Below are 20,566 nucleotides of genomic sequence, written 5' to 3'. Positions count from 1 at the left end.
CACTGGGATCTAAAGACAAAATTAAGTCAAGAAAAAGACATGGGCATGATAATAAAACATTGTAAGGAAGCCAAGTGTGAAATTGCAAAATGAAAATCTGTATTCAAGCTAATTAAGGAGCAGAATCGAAATAGTAGAAATTCTAATCAATGCTTCAACTTACAGAATACAAAAGATTTTCCAGAATTATAGAAAAAATAAAGATAGAATTTTAAGTGGCAAATGATACATAGAGAAAACTGAGAACAGAGAAACAACACAAAAATTATCAGTGTCCCTGAAGGTAGAAAAACAAAATCATTAGACTAGAATAATCAAAACTATAATTAAACAAAGGTTTTTCCTAAAAAAAAAAATAAATAAACCTAACAAAATAAATGAAACCAGCGCAAGAGTAAAAGAAAATCTTTAAAAAAAACACAGTTAAGGAAAACAGGTTACCAATAAAAAAAGGAAAATCAGGCCAGTATCAAACTTCTCCCGTGTAACAGCAAATGCCAACGGACAATAGAGAAACACCTACAGTTGTGATGGGAAAAACTTGCGATCCAACAATTTTATACTCCACCAAATTAAATGATCTTTCACGTGTGAAAGCAAAAGGAAGCTACTTGCAAATATGCAAATATTTATTCCACTCACATACTTTCATTGAAAAGTCTGAGGATTATATAAGCTAATTGTGAGATAAACCTTCATAATAACAAGGTATTTACATGGCATGCTGCATTCTTTTTCTCACAGTTTAAGTGACACATTTTGGATCTTATTTTGGATGATACAACAATTTAGATGACTGGATCATGTTGCCAAGAGAATAAGTGAACAAAACTTTTTTTTTCCTTTACAACAGTAAGGCAGCACAGTATAACTAGTAGCCATGACAAGTGACAAATAGATTAAGTAATAACTTTCTGTATCATCGTAGTTCATATTAAAAAGGTCTGAGTCACTGTTTTATTTTTATTTTTAATTTGAAAGACTAATAAGCCATTCAATGACAGATATCTTATGCCAACAAACTCAAATTTATAACATCCATAAGGATCATAGATATTAGCCTGTTAATATCTCTAAAAGTCAGTGATTATGATATGATATCAACTATATCAAGCATACACAGAAAAATTACTACAAGGAAACATAGTCATATCTAGTTATTTTCCATTTTTATATATTTCTGCATTTTTCTATTTTTATATTAATCACATACTACCATATATGAGAAAAAAACCAATCTATATATGCAATTTAAAAAATAAAACATTCATAATCATAAATTTTTAAAAAACAAGCATGGGAAAAGAATTGTTAAAAAGTGATATTGGATAAAGGAAAATGTGAAATCTTAAATATATATGTTGTAGGTTATGTAACATTTAAATATCCAATGCCGCACTGTTCATAGTGACAAACAACTAACAATCATCAAAGGGGATAAGGATATGACATATCATTAAAATGGAATCCTACGCAGCTGCTAAAACAATAAAGCAAATCTTTAGGAGGAGATAAGAAAAATTTTTCAAGATCTATTATTATGTGGAGATAGCAAGGTAAAGAGGAGCTTTCACTTGTATAACAAAGGAACATGTATATATTAATTACCCACACACACACTTGCACAAATACATACATATACCAAATGATTTCTAGAATGATAAGAAATGGTAATAGTGGTTAACTCTATATAGAGAATGAGATTGGGGGTCAGCTGTAGGAGGAAGACTTAGCTGTCACTCTATATTTTTTATACTGCTTACTGATTTCTCATCTATTTGTGTAATTATGTACATGTACTCCTTATTAAATTTTTAAGTAAAAGTGTACAGCATTTGATTTTAAGTGAGCATACCATTAATTCCTCACTATTCTCATGCCCAATGCTGCCATGTGAAAGCATATGATTTCTTTTCTCTATTGACATAAGCAAAACACCTGTCTCGAGTGATCTTGATTTATATATCTTTCCTAGAAATTCCATGAATTCTGAAAGGCAATTAGCACTGCACATCTTCAGACTTTCAGAAAACATTTATAAAAGTAAACCAGGAAACACTGTAGAAAGACAAAGAGTTTATGAAACATAATTTACAGTCAGGTCTATGCGATTTTTTTTCTTTCTATCATTATCCATATTGAGTGTCTTTATCATAACAACCTCCTTTCCATTATCATAAATATACAATTTCCACCCCTTAATGTATTCCCAAAAGAATATATTGAATTTTTTTCTGGCACTTAAATTTCATTTTCTTGAAGTTTTTCCCAAACTCTGAATTTTTTTAAACCCAGAATGTCATGGATGGGGATTGGTAGCCCTCTAGTTTTCAAAAATATAACATTTCTACCATGTTTACAGAAAACAACTCAGAATCTGTAGGAGTTTGGGAGAACTGAAAATATTTGACACTACAGTATCACTCAGAGCTCAGCAGAAGAATAAGATTTTCTTATTTTTAGAAATATATTTTCACACGGTTTCTTTCTGAGCACTATGCTCAGCTCTCTAAGTAGTTATTTAGTCTGCCAGCATGTACATGAGCATATTGCTACTGTTTCTAATACGGTATTTTCTCTCAATTTTTTAAGTGCCTCAAAATTTCATTTTGCATCAGTCTGAAAATTAAAATAGAAATCATTCAAGCCAATTGTTTTAAACTCTTTTGAGGATTATGGAGCCCTTTGAGAATTTGATACACACTGTGGACCCGCTCTCCAAAACATATGACTATAAACTCTTAAAGCTTATCCTTCCAGAGGTTCACAGAAAATAAGTCACAAAGCTTATTTCAATCTTTATTGGACAATGAGGAGAAAAGAGAAATACAGCATATACTTTAAAAATGATCAATTTTAATTGTATAGTAGTTAATTAAACATTATTAAATATATTATTCTTTGAGTTTTCATAAAATCCTGTGAGACAGCAAGCACAATGATTATTCACTCATAAGGAAGTCAGTTAGACTATTCATATGAGGAAACAACTCAGAGAAGTTCAACGATCTGGTCAAAATCACACAGTGAATAAATTTAGAATCAAGACTCAAACTCAGGTTGTATTCACAAATTGTACTATTTTTCCTTGCTTTATACTCTTTTCTTTGGTCCAGTGGTTAGAAAACTTTTTCTGTAAAGGGCTAGATAATAAAGATTTTCAGCTTTCCAGGTCATATGGTCTCTGTTGTAACTACTCTGTCATAGGGTGAAGGCAGTCAAAGACAACACTACGATAAATGGTGTGGCTGCGTTCTAATAATTACATAACAGGTGGTGGGCTGTATTTTGCCCATGGGCCATAGTTTGCTGACCCCTGCATTATTTTGCCCCTGCATCAAAAATAAACTCAGTCTTTATTTTTTTATTTTCCTAAATAGTTTGAATGTTTTTGTCATCATGATTTTGACCTTGTTAAGTTCACCATTACTAAAATACTCTAAATGCTAATGGAATCCCTAAATAATACCGCCAATAACAGCAAAATCTATGCTGAAAGGTAAGATTGGAATTTTACAAATTAATTTTTAGTTTTATTTTGAGATACCTCCATTGATGAAACCACTGTATAGGGAGGTAGTTTTGGAACACAGTCTCCTTCAATAATAAAATAGGAGCCAATATTATACGTTGAAAAATAAAAAATTCTATTGCAGTGATGAAGTTAAAGAGACATAGTTTGGAAAAGCAAATTAAAATATAAAATGTATTTTCTTATAATACTTAATTAGTTTGAATATCAAATAACCTTAAAGGAGGATATTCAATTAGTATATTTGTTTATGTTAGTTAATAGGGCTGTCACCAAATATTCTGGTTCTTCTGAGCACATGGTAGGATTGCATTTCTCCACCTATGCTCTTGAAGTTGGTTTGGCCAATGCCATGTGAGTGAAAACAATGTGAATACTTATATGAAGCTTGATCAGCTACTGTGCAATTTCCCATGCTCTCCTCCCTACGCCAAAGTGTTCATGGAAGGACACGGAGCGAGGAAGCACTGTCAGCAAAATCTCTGAGTAAGAACAATGGGCAGGCCCTCCTGTCAATCCACACTGGATGGACGTACAGTGTGAACAAGAAATAAACTTTTATTTTTTAAAGCCATCAAGGTGCAGGGACTGTTACAGAACATAACTTAGTATATCCTAACTATTATAGAGGCATAAATTTTTTTTAAATCATAAAGAAAACAGATTTATACAAATATTAATTTTTATTATACTCAGTAAACTAACAGTAATACCTCAAAGTTACATTATATATTATTTTGATGATCACATATTGGGTTATCCATATATCCTTAAAATAACCAATCAACTCATTTCATTAAATCAAATAAAAAATTAACTAGAAGAAACTGGTCAAATCTGACACTTAACATTGTGAGAATAACTGGTTTGAGCAAATCTTAATAAATTATGTGAAGGCAAACGTTATATGCTTTATAAGAATTAAAATGCATGGATTAAAGCCTCAAGAAAGAATGTCTTTTCTTTCTTCATTAACATTGCTAATATAAATAAATGTGCAAAAGATAATATTGGCTCCGTTTAATAATAAAAATTACTCTAATAATAAAATCAGCTTACCCTAAATTAGTATACTCACATTCAGTGTACAAACTATTTTCACATACATAACCTTATTTAACCTTCACAACAACTCTGACTGTGAGAAACACTAGCCCCATTTGACAAACGAGAAAATTAGGGATAATAGGAGAACTGTATTTGCTCAAGAATACAACCCTAGCTAGTGGCAAAGACAAAAACCTGAACTTAGATTTTCCGAAATGAAATCTGATGTTCCTTCTATGGCATCACTCCTTTAAAAAAAATAGGGAGAAATATTTTCATTCCAAGCTGTCCTAGGTAAGTAAAACTAGGCTAAGCGTGACTATGTATTGTGCATTATTTAGTGGCAGTATAATATTTATTAGGGGGTCGGGTATACATCTATTTTCTATGCATCAAATTAAGTTAAAACATAGTTTCCATTAAGTTATCTACAGATATCCCTGAAATTACCTACTAAAACATGCATTCTTTGAAGAGAAGTTATTTAGGCAGATTATGACATTTCATATCCCTTCTTTCCTTTTTTCTTCTCTTGTTGCTTGCCTTTGGGAATTTCACTCTTTGTTAGCACGTTCAATAAGGGAAACCTAAGCTTAGAAGGGAGAGGTATAACATATCAACTAAGTTTCCCTGCGTGTTTGTTGTTTTGTTTTTAAAATAAAGTCAGAAAAGGGAAAAAGTTTAAGATTAGTAATTAATGTGCATTTTTTGATGGCCTGTGACTTTCAGTTGTTCATATTATCGCTATTTCCCCCAATGGTATGTTAGAAGCAAGAGTTGGCTGCATGGAATTCCTTTCCATTTATGTTTAGTCATTTCTGCATTGTACTTGAGGTACACACAAACCACAACACTTCACATGAACCTCATTTGGCACAGGTACTTCTTTGGTAAACATCATGCTATATTTACAGTACCACATAAATAACAATGCCAATTTTCCAAGAGTAAGATTGCACCAGTCTAAAAAAATTCAAAAAAAGAAAAAAGATTGGGAAGAAAACAAATAGCATAATTACTAGCTGAAAGTAGACAGGCCCAGACAAATGTTATTACATTCCTTCCTTACCAAAAGAAATACTTGAGACAGTTACAAAAAGTATTTTTCTGGTAAACATCTCACCTAGTTTTAATCACATTCAGAGCAATACTTGTATATCTGATGGTCAGTCAGATGCTCTATAAAATCTATAATCTATGACAAACAGTACTGCATTTCAGTGGTTGGGAAGGGAAAAAAGACAACAAAAAATCAATTCTGTGTTTATTCAGGGCATGAACTTCATGACAATTCTCTGCTTCCAATTTTTGGGTAATTTCTTGATCACAATATTTGACAGTGATTGTTTTCCAGAAGATTAAAAGTATGTTATTGCAAACTTTTCAAAAGTATGCAGAAAAATATCAAAGTGTATTTGCTTCAGAATACAAGCAATCCCTGACTTGAACAACTTCAAGATATGGATGACTACTGTGCTGACACCATAACCAGCCCTCCTCCCACTGGGACTTCCAGTTTCTGTTAGTGTATATACTATCTTGCTCCGTGTTCTCCTACTACCAAAAAAAAAAATGTTGCCTCACTCCCGAGAAGACTATATCCCTAATGCTCCCACAACCCCTTCCAACCAGCACAGGATTCTGAGTACTAGGTGCTCTGAGTTCAATCTCTTTGTAACTGATGTAACAAACATATGTAATGAGAAGAAAAGATGACTACTCTATTTCATTATTGCTTTGGAATCTACAATACTATTTATGCAATAATTCAGCTTTATTGCCTATCAGGCATAATTTTGCACTCAGCAAACTTAACTACCAGTCATAAGACATCTTCCCTGAGAAATGCATTTTAACTTAGAAAATAAATAAACCTACGTGAAGATTTGGAACGGCAGGAACATAACGTTAATATCTCGAGCTAGGTTTTATTTTCATTAATTTAAGTGGATGGGAAGAGAAACAGAGAATCAAAGACCTAAAACAATTTCTTAATTTCAACTTCTGTACTTCCACTGCACAACACCAGAATTACATATTTTGGGAAAATAATCATCCACTTTAACGAACTGGCATAAAGAAAAATGCAATGAGATTGTAGAGTCAGCGCTGCAAGTCACCTTGCAAGATGATTTGCCTTTTAAGCTGCCTGAAAGAACCTTAACTTTCCTTTAAAATGGGTTTCCAAAATCCACTATGCAGTTCTCTGAGAACAGCCAAGAGACTAGTGAAACACCACAGAATTATGTTCTGTGTTAATAAGTTAATAAGCTAACACCCAACACTGCAATGACATCATCCCCTGGGAAAATGCTTACTGTCAAATTCTACACCCCTGCTTCAAGCCTATTCACTTCCAAGTTCAGACAGTGGCTTCATGAGATCACAAAATTCAACAGAAAATACTCTTACAATTTCTCCCTCACCCTTTAAGTTATAGTTTTCTACCATACCCAACAGAAAGGTCCTAGACTTGCTGCTGAAAACAAGCCTAGGGCTTTACAGTTTTCAACATACCCTCTGCATTTCCAAAATTGACCTCTTCTTTTTATCCGGAACTGTTAAAATTATTCCAGAACTTATTTTTCCTAGTGTTTTTTTGTTTTCCTAATAAATTAAGCATTATGCCAAACAGGCAAAATATGAGTTTGTAGTAAATCTGTGACCTTTGTCATAAAAGCTTTAGCAATTCAATTTAGGTAAAAGCAAATTGAAACTCCCGGTGGCTGGTTCAAAATATAGAAAAACTAAACATAGAAACTACATAACTGAATTCAATCTCTATACTCAAGTGGTAGAAAACAAGAGTGCTTTGTAAATATGAGAACTGCTACTCCAAGGAAATGTTTTCCAGAAGACTTAACACGATGTTCTAGGATCTCAAATGCCCTTATTATCTGCACTCTGACACTCAAAGATCATGATGATTGAGTGATAAGCTTGTGCAAATCCTGGCCCTGGCATTCCAATTGACTTTCCACTGGGGAAAATTTTATTATATTTTAATGCCTTCAGGTAATAAAGTCATCTTACATTTTATTCTAATCTTTAAATTGACCTCAAAATGGAATACTGTTGTCCATTGCATCATTTTTGCCAACAGCTTTTCCTAGAGTATAAGTGATTTCTTACTAGCTTTGAAGTAACTTAAAATTTAAAACGCTAACCCCGCCATGGCACTATTCTCGGAGATAAGTACATCTCCATCAATAAACTTTCTTTTTTTAAATCATTTATCCACTTTTCACCCTCCTCACTGCCACCTCTTTAGTTCAAGTCAACATCTTCTCTCATACGGATTAATGCAATAACCTCTCACTGGCCTTCCTGCTTTTCCTTTTGCCCTCCGCATGGCAGCCTGAGTCACATCATGCCTCTCTTCTGCTTCAATCTTTCAGGGGCTTGCCACTGAATTAGAATGTTCTCATGACCTCCTGAGTCCTACATGCTCCAGCTTTTGTGAATCTTGCTAACCTTGCTTCTTCCCCCAGGCTCTGCCACATGGCTTCATCTGCATTCCTTGAACATGCCACGATTGCTGCGCCCTTTGTCTGAACTCATCTTAGCACTCTTCTTTACCTAGCTGATTTCTGTTCATCCTTCAGGTTTCAGCTTAAATGTCACCTTCTCAGAGAACTCGCGAGTCAGTCTTCTTTAGAACACCTCCCACTCCCTGCACCGGCTCCCCTGTCTACTCTCTATTATTGCACATGAACTTCTTGTGTAGCATTTATTGCTGCAGATAATGGTCTTGTTTTTTAATGTGCTGACTGCTTGTCTCTTCAACCTGACAGTGAGCTCCAGGAGGGAGCCTGTCTGAATTAAAGAATAAACAAACAAAAATTGAGGGGCGAAAAACTACTAAAATCAAGTTTCCGAATATAACACAACATATAAAATCTTGGCCATTTTTTTACACTTTTCTCTTCACAGGATTGACTAGCACTGTCTATGAATTGCAAGCCTGCTGCCTAAATATTAATTTCAATATTCAACATTTTGACTCCTCTCTCTTCATTGTATTAGTCACCAGGGCCTGTTGATTCTTGCATCTAATTATTTCAACATCTTTCAACACCAACTCTAAACATTCCAGTCAATACCCTCATCCCCCTTCCATGGGTCACTGAAATAGCCTCCTAATTGTTCTCTCAGCTGTCAGCCTCCATAGATCCTCTTGCTGACAGATGCATCTTCTGATGTCACTTTTAACCTGTCACTTCACTTTCCAAAAAATATCCATGTTGTATCTCACAGCAGGTCTAGAATTCTCAAAAATGAAATTATATTCAACTGTATTCTTGCCATCTGAATCAGTCAATAATATTTCCGACTACTCCTTTAAACAATTCCTCTGATCTACTCAAATACTTTATTTTCTATCCTCAAAATAAATCAAGTTCATTCCTCTCTCTGTATTTTTGCTTAGCCACGTCACAGACTCGAAGGCTTTTTCCCCTCCATGATTCTAAACCAAAACATTTTCCTCAAAGCATAGTTCCAACCCAACTTCTCTAATTAAGACTTTCCTCCCAGTTCCAGCCCACGAGTTTTTTCCTTTTTCTCAGCTCTTACAGCACTTAAACCATTGCTCCATATAACACGTGATTTATACAAGACTCATTTCTGTTATTCTTCAGTTATTTCCTATGCATAAATTTTACCTCCCAAACGGGATTGCAAGCAAGAACTGTGTCCCTTACACTCCCGGCAGTGGCAGAAGTAGCGCTGATCCAAGAGCTACTTACATTGACTTACTGATTTACATTGTCCTCAGGATGAATCCTTCAACTGCCAACAATGATTCTAGATAACTTGCAGTTCCCAAACAGAACATACCATCTCTTCAGGTGGGAGTTCAGTTCCCACCTGAACTCCCAATGCCTACAATAGTTCACTGACCACATTTATTCACCTGGAAAATTCCTAATTCTCTCTCCAGTCTCAACCAGGACAACATTTACTAAGGAAAGGGAAGTATTCCTTGCCTCTTCCTTACCCACCCACCTACCCCAATATCTACATAAAATGTCACTCCTATAAATTCCCATTAAATGCTCTTAAGCCATAGCACTTGACACACTATATTTTAAATGACTATTTGTCCACTGGCCTCCCTGACTGGTCTGTTTGCAAGTTTGGCTCAAGTAATTTATCCTTTATCTTTACAGTAGTAGAGTGATAGTATTTTATTATTTGTTGAATAAATAAGTGAACAAACAAACAAAAAAGCTGGTAATGAAATCTGCTGAAAGAGCTAAGAATTTAGTATAATAGGTATCAATTTAGTGTTACATAATTTCCAATCAGCCACAGTTCATACCACTTAGAATGCTTATTTGTTTTTAATTCCAAAAATAATTAAGCACCCACTATGTGTCAGGCATCAGGGATACGGAAAAGACTCAAACACATAAAGATCCCTAACCTCAAAGAACTTGCATCTTACTAGGTGAGGCAGGCCATGGAGTATGGTTTTCGCTCTGACTGAGTTGGAAACCATAGAAGAGTTCTGAGCAGAAGGTGTCTTCCTGAAAGGATGCTGACATTCAGGTGATGCTGGCTTGGACCAAAATGGTGGTGGTTGGAATGGTGAGCAGTAGTTAAATTATGGATCTACTTTAAAGGAAGAGACACAGAATTGACTGATGGACCAGAAGTGAAGTATGAGAGAAAGAGAATAGTCAAGAATGGATTTTAGTCTGTGCAACTGTGGAACGGAATTTGTGAAGAGTTTGGAAGGGTATACTTTTGGAAACAGTATGTAGATATATGAAGAGATTCTCTAAAAGCAGGCCTTAAATTTTAATATTTAACTTTGTATAATTGAACTTCCCTTGGGTATATTTCCAATGAATAGTAAAGGGTCCTTTGTCTTCTTAGACAAATTGATAACACTGAACAGAAAAATCCTGGACAACTGCAGCCAACACAACTCCACGAAGCACTGCCTGTACCAGGCACCCTATAAAAGTCACTGCAATGCATTCTCCAAAATTGTCTCAAGTTCTATTTTTAAATGACTAATGCAATGCAGCTAGTGCTAGAGGTTACAATTTCTGTGATTGCTAAAAACCACTTCAAAGCTCACACAATTATTATCATTAGCAATATTAACAATTATACTTTGAATTGTGTTCGGTGATGATTTAGACGTCAAGTGGACACTTATGAAAGAGGCCAAAATTTTTACCCTGCCCTAGACTATAATCTAGTTCAAGGTCAGAGGAGTTGGCATTGACCTGGGAGTAAGAGACCATGGAGTAAATGTGGGTACCTAGAATGACTTAATCCACCTACAACTAAAGCTTGAGATAGAACAGTAGGAGATTTGGGCTGTCAGTCAGCTACCTAAATAACCTAAATAATCAGCTACTGTGCTTAATGGCTATAATTTGGGGTAAGGCTGGTAATAATGGTTTATTTTTTTTCATGTGTTGAAATATACGTCTGCAAAACTTACTGAATTTGGGATTCAAAAAAATGAGACTGTTTATAAACATACGATGCAACAATAAGTCTGTATAATAACTAAGTCTCTTGCAGAATAATTTAGTGGTGGTCACGATGAGTTATAACTTGGACTTTTGAGTTTTCATTGGGCAGAAACTAACCATTCTCACTCAGTCTGTGAGCTTTTTTTTCCTTCCAGACTCTAAGTAGTTTACACAATAAACAGTTATTTCCATAGTAGAAATGGCCAAGATGTCTAAGCTCCAAAGTTAACCTGTTATTATGGTTAGAAATCAAGGTTACCATTCTTCCAGATTTTCACAGCCACACAACTTTTGACCTAGCTGATGGAAATGTAAGAGTAAACACGGTTCCCTGACCTCTTAACAAAGGCAAAAATCAACTTGCTCAGGTATTTGTTTCACTGGCAAGTGATCCAGCACCAAAGGCATTATAATCAGTGGAGTCATATAATGACAGGACACTACAAATTCCTCTCAAAGGAAAATTTTAAGCAAGAGTTCATCCATAAATTGTCCGTGTTCTCTTATTTAGGACTTTGATGTAAAGTACTGATTTAAAATCCTTACACACTTCATAATTTATCAATGACATCAAAGAACAAAATTAAAACTTTTGGAATCTTAATTCACACGCCATAATCAGAGATCAGGCCCATGAGAAGAAATCTCATCACAAACATATGCGGAATGGAAGAATTCCCTTTTGCACTCCACCACGTATTTTCTCCCACCTGAAATTCCTTCATAACTGTAATGAGTCAATTTCCTTCCCTATCTTGAAAATTATGCTGTAAACCCATCTCTACAGCAAGACAGCAGTAACCCGTCCCAATCCCCACAGCACGGCAAGCATGGTTCGACTGTGCAGTGTGCATTTATATGCTCTGGATATTTCTTGAGCACTGAATGACTAACAGAAGAGAAGTCATCTACATGTACCCAACTGCTGCCTAGAAGGTGCTCAACGTATGTACGGTCAAGGCCAAAAAAGAGACCACATTCCACTATGTAACCCCTTTTTTAACATTATAACGGACAACAAGATTAAAAGGCAAAACAGCAAAGGCTTAAACTTTAATTCTTTTTGTAATCCTCATATTTCAGTGTTAATTTTTTATACATTTGTGCTATTGGAAAAACATAATGTATAAAAGAAGTTCTGAAGTAATCATAATAGACAAGCATATAAGAACAAGAACAATCTGTTGTAATGTAGAGTTAAAATTTACAGATTGAAAAAGGTGATATCAAATAAGAACTTCATGAAAAGAATGTCAAAATTGTACTCAAATCCTTTCTTTCTACACCAAAGAATCAAAGATGCAGAAAAATTTAAAACCACTTGCCCCGAAAAAATCATCACTCAAGCTGTATCATTTTTGTCCCATTTTTTTTATCATTATTTTTTTATTGTGGTAACACAGTATAAATTTCAGGTGTACATCCTTATACTTCTATTTCTGCATAGATGACATCATGTTCACCACCCAAATACTAATTACAAACCATCACCACACACATGTGCCTAATCATCCCTGTTGCCCTCCTCCCTCCCCCCTTCCCCTCTGGTAACCACCAATCCAATCTCTGTCTCTATGTGTTTGTTTGTTGTTGTTTTTATCTTCTACCTATGAGTGAGATCATATGGTATTTGACCTTCTCCCTCTGACTTATTTCACTTAGCATAATACTCTCAATGTCCATCCATGTTGTCACAAATGTCAAGCACAGCTCTTGAGTTTCATACGTATTTTAAACTTCACTCAGTATTCTGAAACAATAACGAACTCATTTCCACCATTCCTTTGTTCAAATCTTTAAACCTTGTTTTCAAAATCAATTTACTGAAATCTGGTTGTCTACCTTAAGTAGACCATTTTGACCAACAGTAAAAAGTAAATTCAAACAAATGAATTTCAGCTCACAAACTATAGCAAAATAAAAAACAAAATAAGTTGTCTCCTACCTATGGTTGTAATAACAGTGCCAGCAAAGAAGAAGGAACTTCCCAAATCCCAGTGACTGATTTGATTGGAGGTGTTTCCTAAAGGGATAATCCCTGCATTTATTGCTGCCACTATTTGCTGCAAGTTTAAAAAGAAATTCATCAGTACACAGGAATTACACGGAGGCATCAAACAGCACATATTCCACCCCAGATGACTAATTAGACAAAGAGAATTAATTCTAAGCTTTGCTTTTCCATTTAAAGTGTACAATATAGGTTAAAACTTTATACTAAAAATTTAATAACAGTTAAATTATAATAAAATTATTTGATATCAAGTGAATGGATCTGCAGGAAGCTTATTATATTTTACCAATATGCATTTATATTGTCACCATTAACATATTTAATGACGTATTTGAATTAACAACTAAATATAGCAATGTTCTTTAGTAAGTACCACCGAGTTAAAAGATCAGATTGCAAACTACAATTCAAATAATATAGAATAGCTTCATCAAAAACACAAGTAATTCCAAAGCGCTAATCATTTCAATTGTTAAACTTATGCATCTAAGCCTGGGGTGTAACTGTAGAGAGTATATATCAAGGTCCAACAAAACAGGCTAAGATGAGATGGAAAAGGCAATTCACTACCAAGCTTAAGTCAGTCCATTTGTATCTAGATTCTTAGAATCTCTACAGATTTTTATAAATTCTATGACAAAGACCTGTAGATGACAATCAGTCAACAATATTCACATAAGGACACTAGGATCTGGATGCTACCATGAGTAGTACTGGGAGACAGGCAGAAAGATGACAGTATAATCCCTTCTTCAATCTTCAGATGTTGGAGAGGTGACGGGGAGATCCAGAAGCACAAAACATAGAAGAGAATATGTCAGGAGAAAATGTGCAGCAAAAGAGAGACACACAGATTGTAGGAAAAGATGTTTCTGTTGGAAATCAAGTTTTAGAAACCTTGATCACTTAATTCCCAGATTTGAAAACTGGAAGGAACTTCATCTGATAGGCAAGAAAATTAAAGACCAAGAGAGGTAAAGTGACTTGCTTAAGGTTATACAGTTTACTAGCAAATGGACACAAACTACACCGTGAAAATGAAGGCACTACCCAAGGATGTTACCGTCAGACGGAAAAGAGCAGGTAACCCAGAGCTGAAATGCAATATCAAATCTCATTCATCTGATTTGCTTTAATCTATAAATTAAAACTTCAATAATTGTGTGTAAAGTTAATTGAATTGTAATGCTTTTATTTACTTTAACAATGATATATGCTCATTGTAAAAAAAAATTAGGAAAATACAGAAAGGCATAAAGAGGATAATAAAAATTATTCGTAATTTCAGAATCCGGAGATAATTACCGTTTACTGTCATAAAGTATCAACTCCTGGTATTTTGCTATACTTTTTATACAGTTGGATTTATGAAATATATGAAATGTATTCTCTATTTTTACTTAATATTATTTTACATGCAGTTTTTCCTTGTCCTTAGCATATTTACTTAATCATTGCCCCATATGTAGACATGCATGCTGGTCTAAAGTCTAATTATAAAAAGTGCTGCTGTGAACATATTTGTGTATAAATATTTTTTCATTTCTGAATATTTCTTGGGAGAGATTGCTAGAAATAAATTTGCCACATTAAAGATTATGAATATTTTAAAGCCCTTGATGTATAGTAGCAAGTAGCTATCCAAGAAATTTGTTACAATTTACAACTGTCACCAACAATTTACGCATGTTGAGCAATACTATTACTTTTAACATTAATATTTTATCTTTACTGAGATGATAAGAATTGTTTACATTTATATATCCTTGACTGTGAGTGAAGCTGAACACGTATGCTTCCTTTATCATATACTAAATGCGCACAAATACATATACATACACATACACGCACAGCACACAGTGGAGCTAGTTTTGAGATAACTGATTCTCTTTATGTGACTCTCTATTGTAACTTTAATATCAGATAAGGCAGATCTCCCTGATTATCCTTCTCTTAAAAATGTTTTTTGCAGTTACTAATCTATTATTCTTGCATAAACTTTAGAATCGTTTAGTTAAATTTTATAGAAATTTTCATTTCCACAGGTTTAACATATTTCCATTGTCCAGACACATGGTAAACCTATAGATTAATTAAGGAAAATGAACACATTATAATAGTGAAACTTCCCATCAAAGAGCATGCTATGAATCTCCATTTAGTGAGTCCCCTTTAATATCTTGAAATAGAGCATTTTTATATACTTCACATGGGTCTGTAAGCTTATTCTTTTGTATTTTATTTTTTTCCATTTTAAATTATAACTGGCTATTGCTATGGTATACACAAATATATATTGCCTATTCTCTGCACCAGCAATTCTCAAATTTTTTATCTCCAAACCACTTTACAGTCTCAAAAATTATTGAAGACATCAAGGAGGTTTTGTATATGTGAATTACAGCTATTGATATTTACTATATTTGTTTAAATTTCTAATTTTCAAAATGTTTGGATTAATTCATGTAAAAATAAGCCTATTATATGTTAACATAAGTAACCTACTTTTATTAAATTAATTATGTTTTCCAAAACAAACAAACATTTAGTGAGAAGAGAGGCATTGTTTTACAATTTTACAAATCTCTTACATGTCTGGCTTAATAGAAAACAGTTAGATTCTAATATATGTTTCTGCATTCAATTTGTCAGGAGAGCACATCACACAGCCTCTGGAAAACTCCATTGTATACTCATAAGGCAGAGTGGAAAAGGCAAAAACACCTTAGTATTACTAAGAAAATAGCTGTGACCTCATCAAACCTCTGAGAGAGTCTGAGGATCGCATCTTAAGAACCACTGCTCTATAGGGAACTCTTACTATTACTTTTGTTTTGCTTTATTTTGTTTTCTATCTGAAAAATCAAAGTAAGCAAGCTGACAGCTTACAAATAATGCCATTGTATCTCTGCATCTTTCAATAGCCATGTTTTATTACTTTTCATCTCTTATTAGGTTGGCCGGTATTTCCAGAGCAATGTTAAATAAAAATAATGAGAGCAGACGTCTTTGTTTTTTGTTACATAAAATCGTCGATGGTTTTAGTGTTTTGTCATTAAATATATTGACTGTTGGCAAGAAAATGGTATTTTATTAAATAACTGTGAGAGCAAGCAAATAAAAAGGACAGATAGATAAAACTTAAAAAACTAAAAATGTCTTGGGAAAATATTTTAAGACAGCAATAAACATACCAGGGATGTACACACAAATGTAAGCACAGGCTCAGTGATCTCTAGCTTTATAACTCTAGGGAAAAACTAACTCTCAGTAAAAATCAAGGAGGAGGGGATTGAGACAGATTATAATTGCATCCAAAGTATGTTTTTATATTTTACAGACATTTCTTCAAAGCATTCATTTATTCAAAAAATATTTATCAACTGTTTATGGTGCTAGACTATGGGAAGGCAACAGAAAAGTAAAAACATGAGATAAGGCACATCTTTAGACTCCAACCTATTAAGTAAAATTGATTATTTTATTGACTAGACGCAAGCTAATTGACTTAATATAGCCTTAATGGCTAGCACTATCACTTTTGCCTATTCATTCACTTGTCAATGATGAGGTACAATGTTACCCAGACACTTGGATAAAGTCCACAAATTATTTAAATGCAAAAAAGCAAATATAGGCTTATAATCAGAAACAGTAATGTCTGGCAATGTGTGGGTTGTAAACAGTTATCACAGAGCTGTGATTATTGCAACAGAGGCTTTAGATGGAACTACGAGCATGTCAAATCACTAAGAGAATGAGTCTACCATGAATTCCTTTCTCTGGAATATTCCTGTAAATGTATTTTATATCTTTGTACAAGGTCTTTTGGTCAACATCCACAGGAAATTGGATGCCCTTGGCAAGTGCACTGACATAGATCTGAGAGTCTCTGCAATTTCAACATCTATTCAGGCCATCAGAGCACTTAACAAATGCCTTCCTGAGAACTGTTTCTGTATGTGCCATACTATGTGACTATGTCACTGACTAAAGTAACATAATCACTTCATTAATAATAAAAATTCACTTTTCCATTGAAGACAACTTTTGTGGATAATCAAATCATGTTGAAAACTTATGAAAAAGTTGAATTGTTTAAGTTAGGCTAAAGAGAATGTGACATCCTATGCATTTAATTCTAATATATGATTAGCTGAAGTATTGATTAAGGAAGGGCTTCCAAACTTAAAATCTAAGAAAGAGACAGTATAAGATAATCTTGATTGGATTCACACTCAATTTTGCCTTTCAGTTTATAGATAAACATAGAACATATGTTAGGCAAAGAAAGTTGAATACATGGTTCTAGTCAAGAGTATGGGCTTAAACTTAAGAAATAGAGCTCTAAGAGGCTCATACTCATAGACAGGACAAGGCTAATTACCCATAAATGTAATCATGAAAAATCTTAGTTTCCATGACAATGATGGCTTCATAATCAAAGTTCACAGAGTTCTACTGTGAATTTGTGCATTCTTGAATTCTAAGAAATTGATGTCTCAATGTCATCTGGCATTTTGGAACTATACTCAGCTTTAACACCAAACATTGATAAGACACACTTATTTGTAATTCTATGAGACTAGAACAGCCTTAGAATTCAACTGACAATCATGAAAATGTTCCTGTGAGTTCAATCCTCAGGAACAACTTTTTCATGTGTTATCAAGTACTTGACTAGCTATTTTTTCATTGAAGGAAAAGATACTGGAAATTAACCCTGGGGAGGCCTGAAGAATATATTGTTTTCAGAGGAGGTTATATTGTGGATCTTAAAATACAAGTGACACCAGCAGTTCTGATTTCCCTTTTTTTTTCCTTTACTCAGATGCTCAGATGCTCACGTTCATCAAAATAATACAGAATGTTCTGAATGCTTCCACAAATTCCTTTTCTGTTAATATCATAATCAGGATTTCATTAAAATATGCTATCATACCTATAATCCTAAAAGTAGAGTCACATTAATAATTTGAATTTTTAAGCAATATAAAAATTCTGAACTGCAGGTACAAGGCATTAGCAACTAACTGGGTTACACCAATGATGTATGTATAACTGCTTCAGTGACAACCTGTAACTGGATATTTAATACTGTTCTCATTTTTTTCCTTTGAAAAAGGACACTATTCCCAATAAACTGATATAATGTCCAAATCCAGTTATAATTATACTGGCATACATGTAATTCCACAGTTCCTCAAAGAGTAACATAAATATTCTCCTGCCAAATTTCTGAAGGTACAGTTATACATCTTTGTTTGTCACTATTTCCTTGTGGAGGAACTAGTTTCATCCTAAGTGGAGGCTGGTCTTTAGGGAAGGAATCAAATCACACATTCGCAACACTGCATCTGACCCCTTCAACCATGTAAACAAGATTATCTTGAAAGACTTGAAGAATGCATAATGAGGAGAGCAAAATAATAAATGATGCTCTCATTGCCAAAGGACTTTGTGAGAAGATATAATAGTAGGTATCATTACTATTTATTGTTACATCACAAAAATAATCATCATCCATCAACAATATGCAGTCATGTGTGAGTACTGTTGCCAAAGGCTGCAGGATCCTTATGCATCTCATTCTTAACCTCTGGCTGTGTGCCACCACTATGATTATCCAATGCCAGATGATGTGAACTGTTTTAAAGGTCCTGCTAATAAAACCAGAGAGTATCTCAAGATGGTCTTTCCTCTTACAGGCGAGGAATTCACATACATTACTGGTGGATCCTAGGCAACCTCAATTGGTATGTCTGAATCAATGAGGAGTCACATTTGATTATCCATTTCCTAAGTACTTTTTTAACTTTATTGGCCATATCTGTTTGAAATATTATTTATAGACATCATTTGCACGAGAAGCTTCTCTAATGTCAGTGGGACGTGTAGCAGTCTTAATTACTTAGGCTGCTTCTTGGGCCATTACACACATCAAATTAGGTTCAGCCAAGAAATAGCTTTACAGGGCTTTATCATAAACTTACATACAAAGCCATCCCATGGCACATCCTTTGTACCACTGGGAAAAATCCCCAGAAACCAAACCCATCTTCTTCATCTTTTTATCCTTTCACGGTATTCTAGAAACTAAAGCAATGCCCTTGGCTCCTTGAATGAGATAACATTTCTGTCAGAGTACCACTTGGAACTGTTGACAATCCACCAAGGGAGCAAACAACTTCTTGAAAACCATACTGTATTAGCATATTGCTCCACAAGAATATTCCAGAAGCAGCTCTCACCTAATAATAATATTAGATTGAACCATATAAAATTACCAAGATCCAAGCATTTTTTGGTCTACAAAATGTCTATTTCATATTAGCATACAAAAGAATGGCATTTATGTTTTCACAAATAGTGTGTAATAACATGCTAAATTTCATTGCAGTTTGATATTTATTACTGCAGTATTAAAGCTAATTCCCATAAGCAGGAAACTGTTAATAGCAAATCAATCTATTATGGTCTTGCTTACTATTCTACTGTGAAAGATATATACTCATTAGTTTAAGTTGAACTCTATAAGAATGCTATTCTGGGAAAATATGGACGAACTGTTGAATCCTTATTGGAAATTCAAATTGTGCCCAACTTTTGTATACATCTATGAAATCAAGGGATATTATCTATATTTAAGATAATTACATTTTGTAGAAGTAAGTTTATATATTCATCATTGGATATCAAACATTCCATACTAATACACATTCTAGCCTCCAATCTGATAAGTGAACTTGAGACACATTACACATAACTTAGTTTTTCAGAAATTCTATAGTTATATGGAGATGGCACTTTTTGTTTTGTTTTGTTTGTCTAGGAAAAACAGAGGCATCTACATAAATCCAAAAAAGAAAAAGAAATCCCAAAATTACATTCCACAATTAAATGAACTGTTTAAGTATTGACAAAGGTTAGATTTTACAACTCTAACATCAATAATCTTTTTCTTTTTGGAAAGTATATTTCTGATTTCACGTGAAGAAAAAAGATGGAGTAGTATATTTGCATATTTTATACAGAACACAGATGATTAAATCATTTATATTTAGAGCCTGGTAAAGAAGCACGTTTTCAAGGTTTCGCCAGAGTATATCTTTTAAGTGAGAAAGGTAATATGCAATCATATTTTTAATCTTTTGTTTTTGTTGGAAACAATTTAAAATCAAAATATATTTCATGTTGTCTTAAAAAGGCTTTCAAAGTCCTTGAATGTGTTTCCAAGTAATGCATGACCTAAGTTTAACCACATGTTAATTAGAAACTTCTTACAAAGAAGCATCTTCTTTTAAAAAAACGAAAACCTTAATTCTTACAACTTAAAAGCATAGTATTTCCTACAGGAAGCAGTTGCCAGACACCAGACTTTAGAAAGCACCTCTAAAAGTTAACACCTCGCTTACCTTCCCATGTCTTTCCTTCTATTTAGGGATTATGCAATTGCATGTCAAAGCTATTTTTATA

General features: G+C 33.9%; 1 protein-coding gene across 2 annotated transcripts in view; it reads right to left on the bottom strand.

Moving 5' to 3' along the window:
- Nucleotides 1–20,566, bottom strand: part of KCNK2 (potassium two pore domain channel subfamily K member 2) — a 136,178-nt gene that overhangs the window by 85,258 nt on the left and 30,354 nt on the right. The window contains exon 3 of one of the 2 annotated variants that reach the window (XM_058538070.1): nucleotides 13,022–13,139. The exons of the other annotated variant lie outside the window; for it this stretch is intronic. Coding sequence (XP_058394053.1) covers nucleotides 13,022–13,139 — 118 coding nt within the window. The remainder of the gene's footprint in view (nucleotides 1–13,021; nucleotides 13,140–20,566) is intronic. 2 annotated transcript variants of the gene reach the window in all.

The sequence above is a fragment of the Diceros bicornis genome, chromosome 4, assembly GCF_020826845.1.
Source record: "Diceros bicornis minor isolate mBicDic1 chromosome 4, mDicBic1.mat.cur, whole genome shotgun sequence".
Lineage (NCBI taxonomy): Eukaryota > Metazoa > Chordata > Mammalia > Perissodactyla > Rhinocerotidae > Diceros > Diceros bicornis.
The sequence above is the reverse complement of the archived record's forward strand: the minus strand, read 5'-3'. Positions and strand labels throughout refer to the sequence as shown.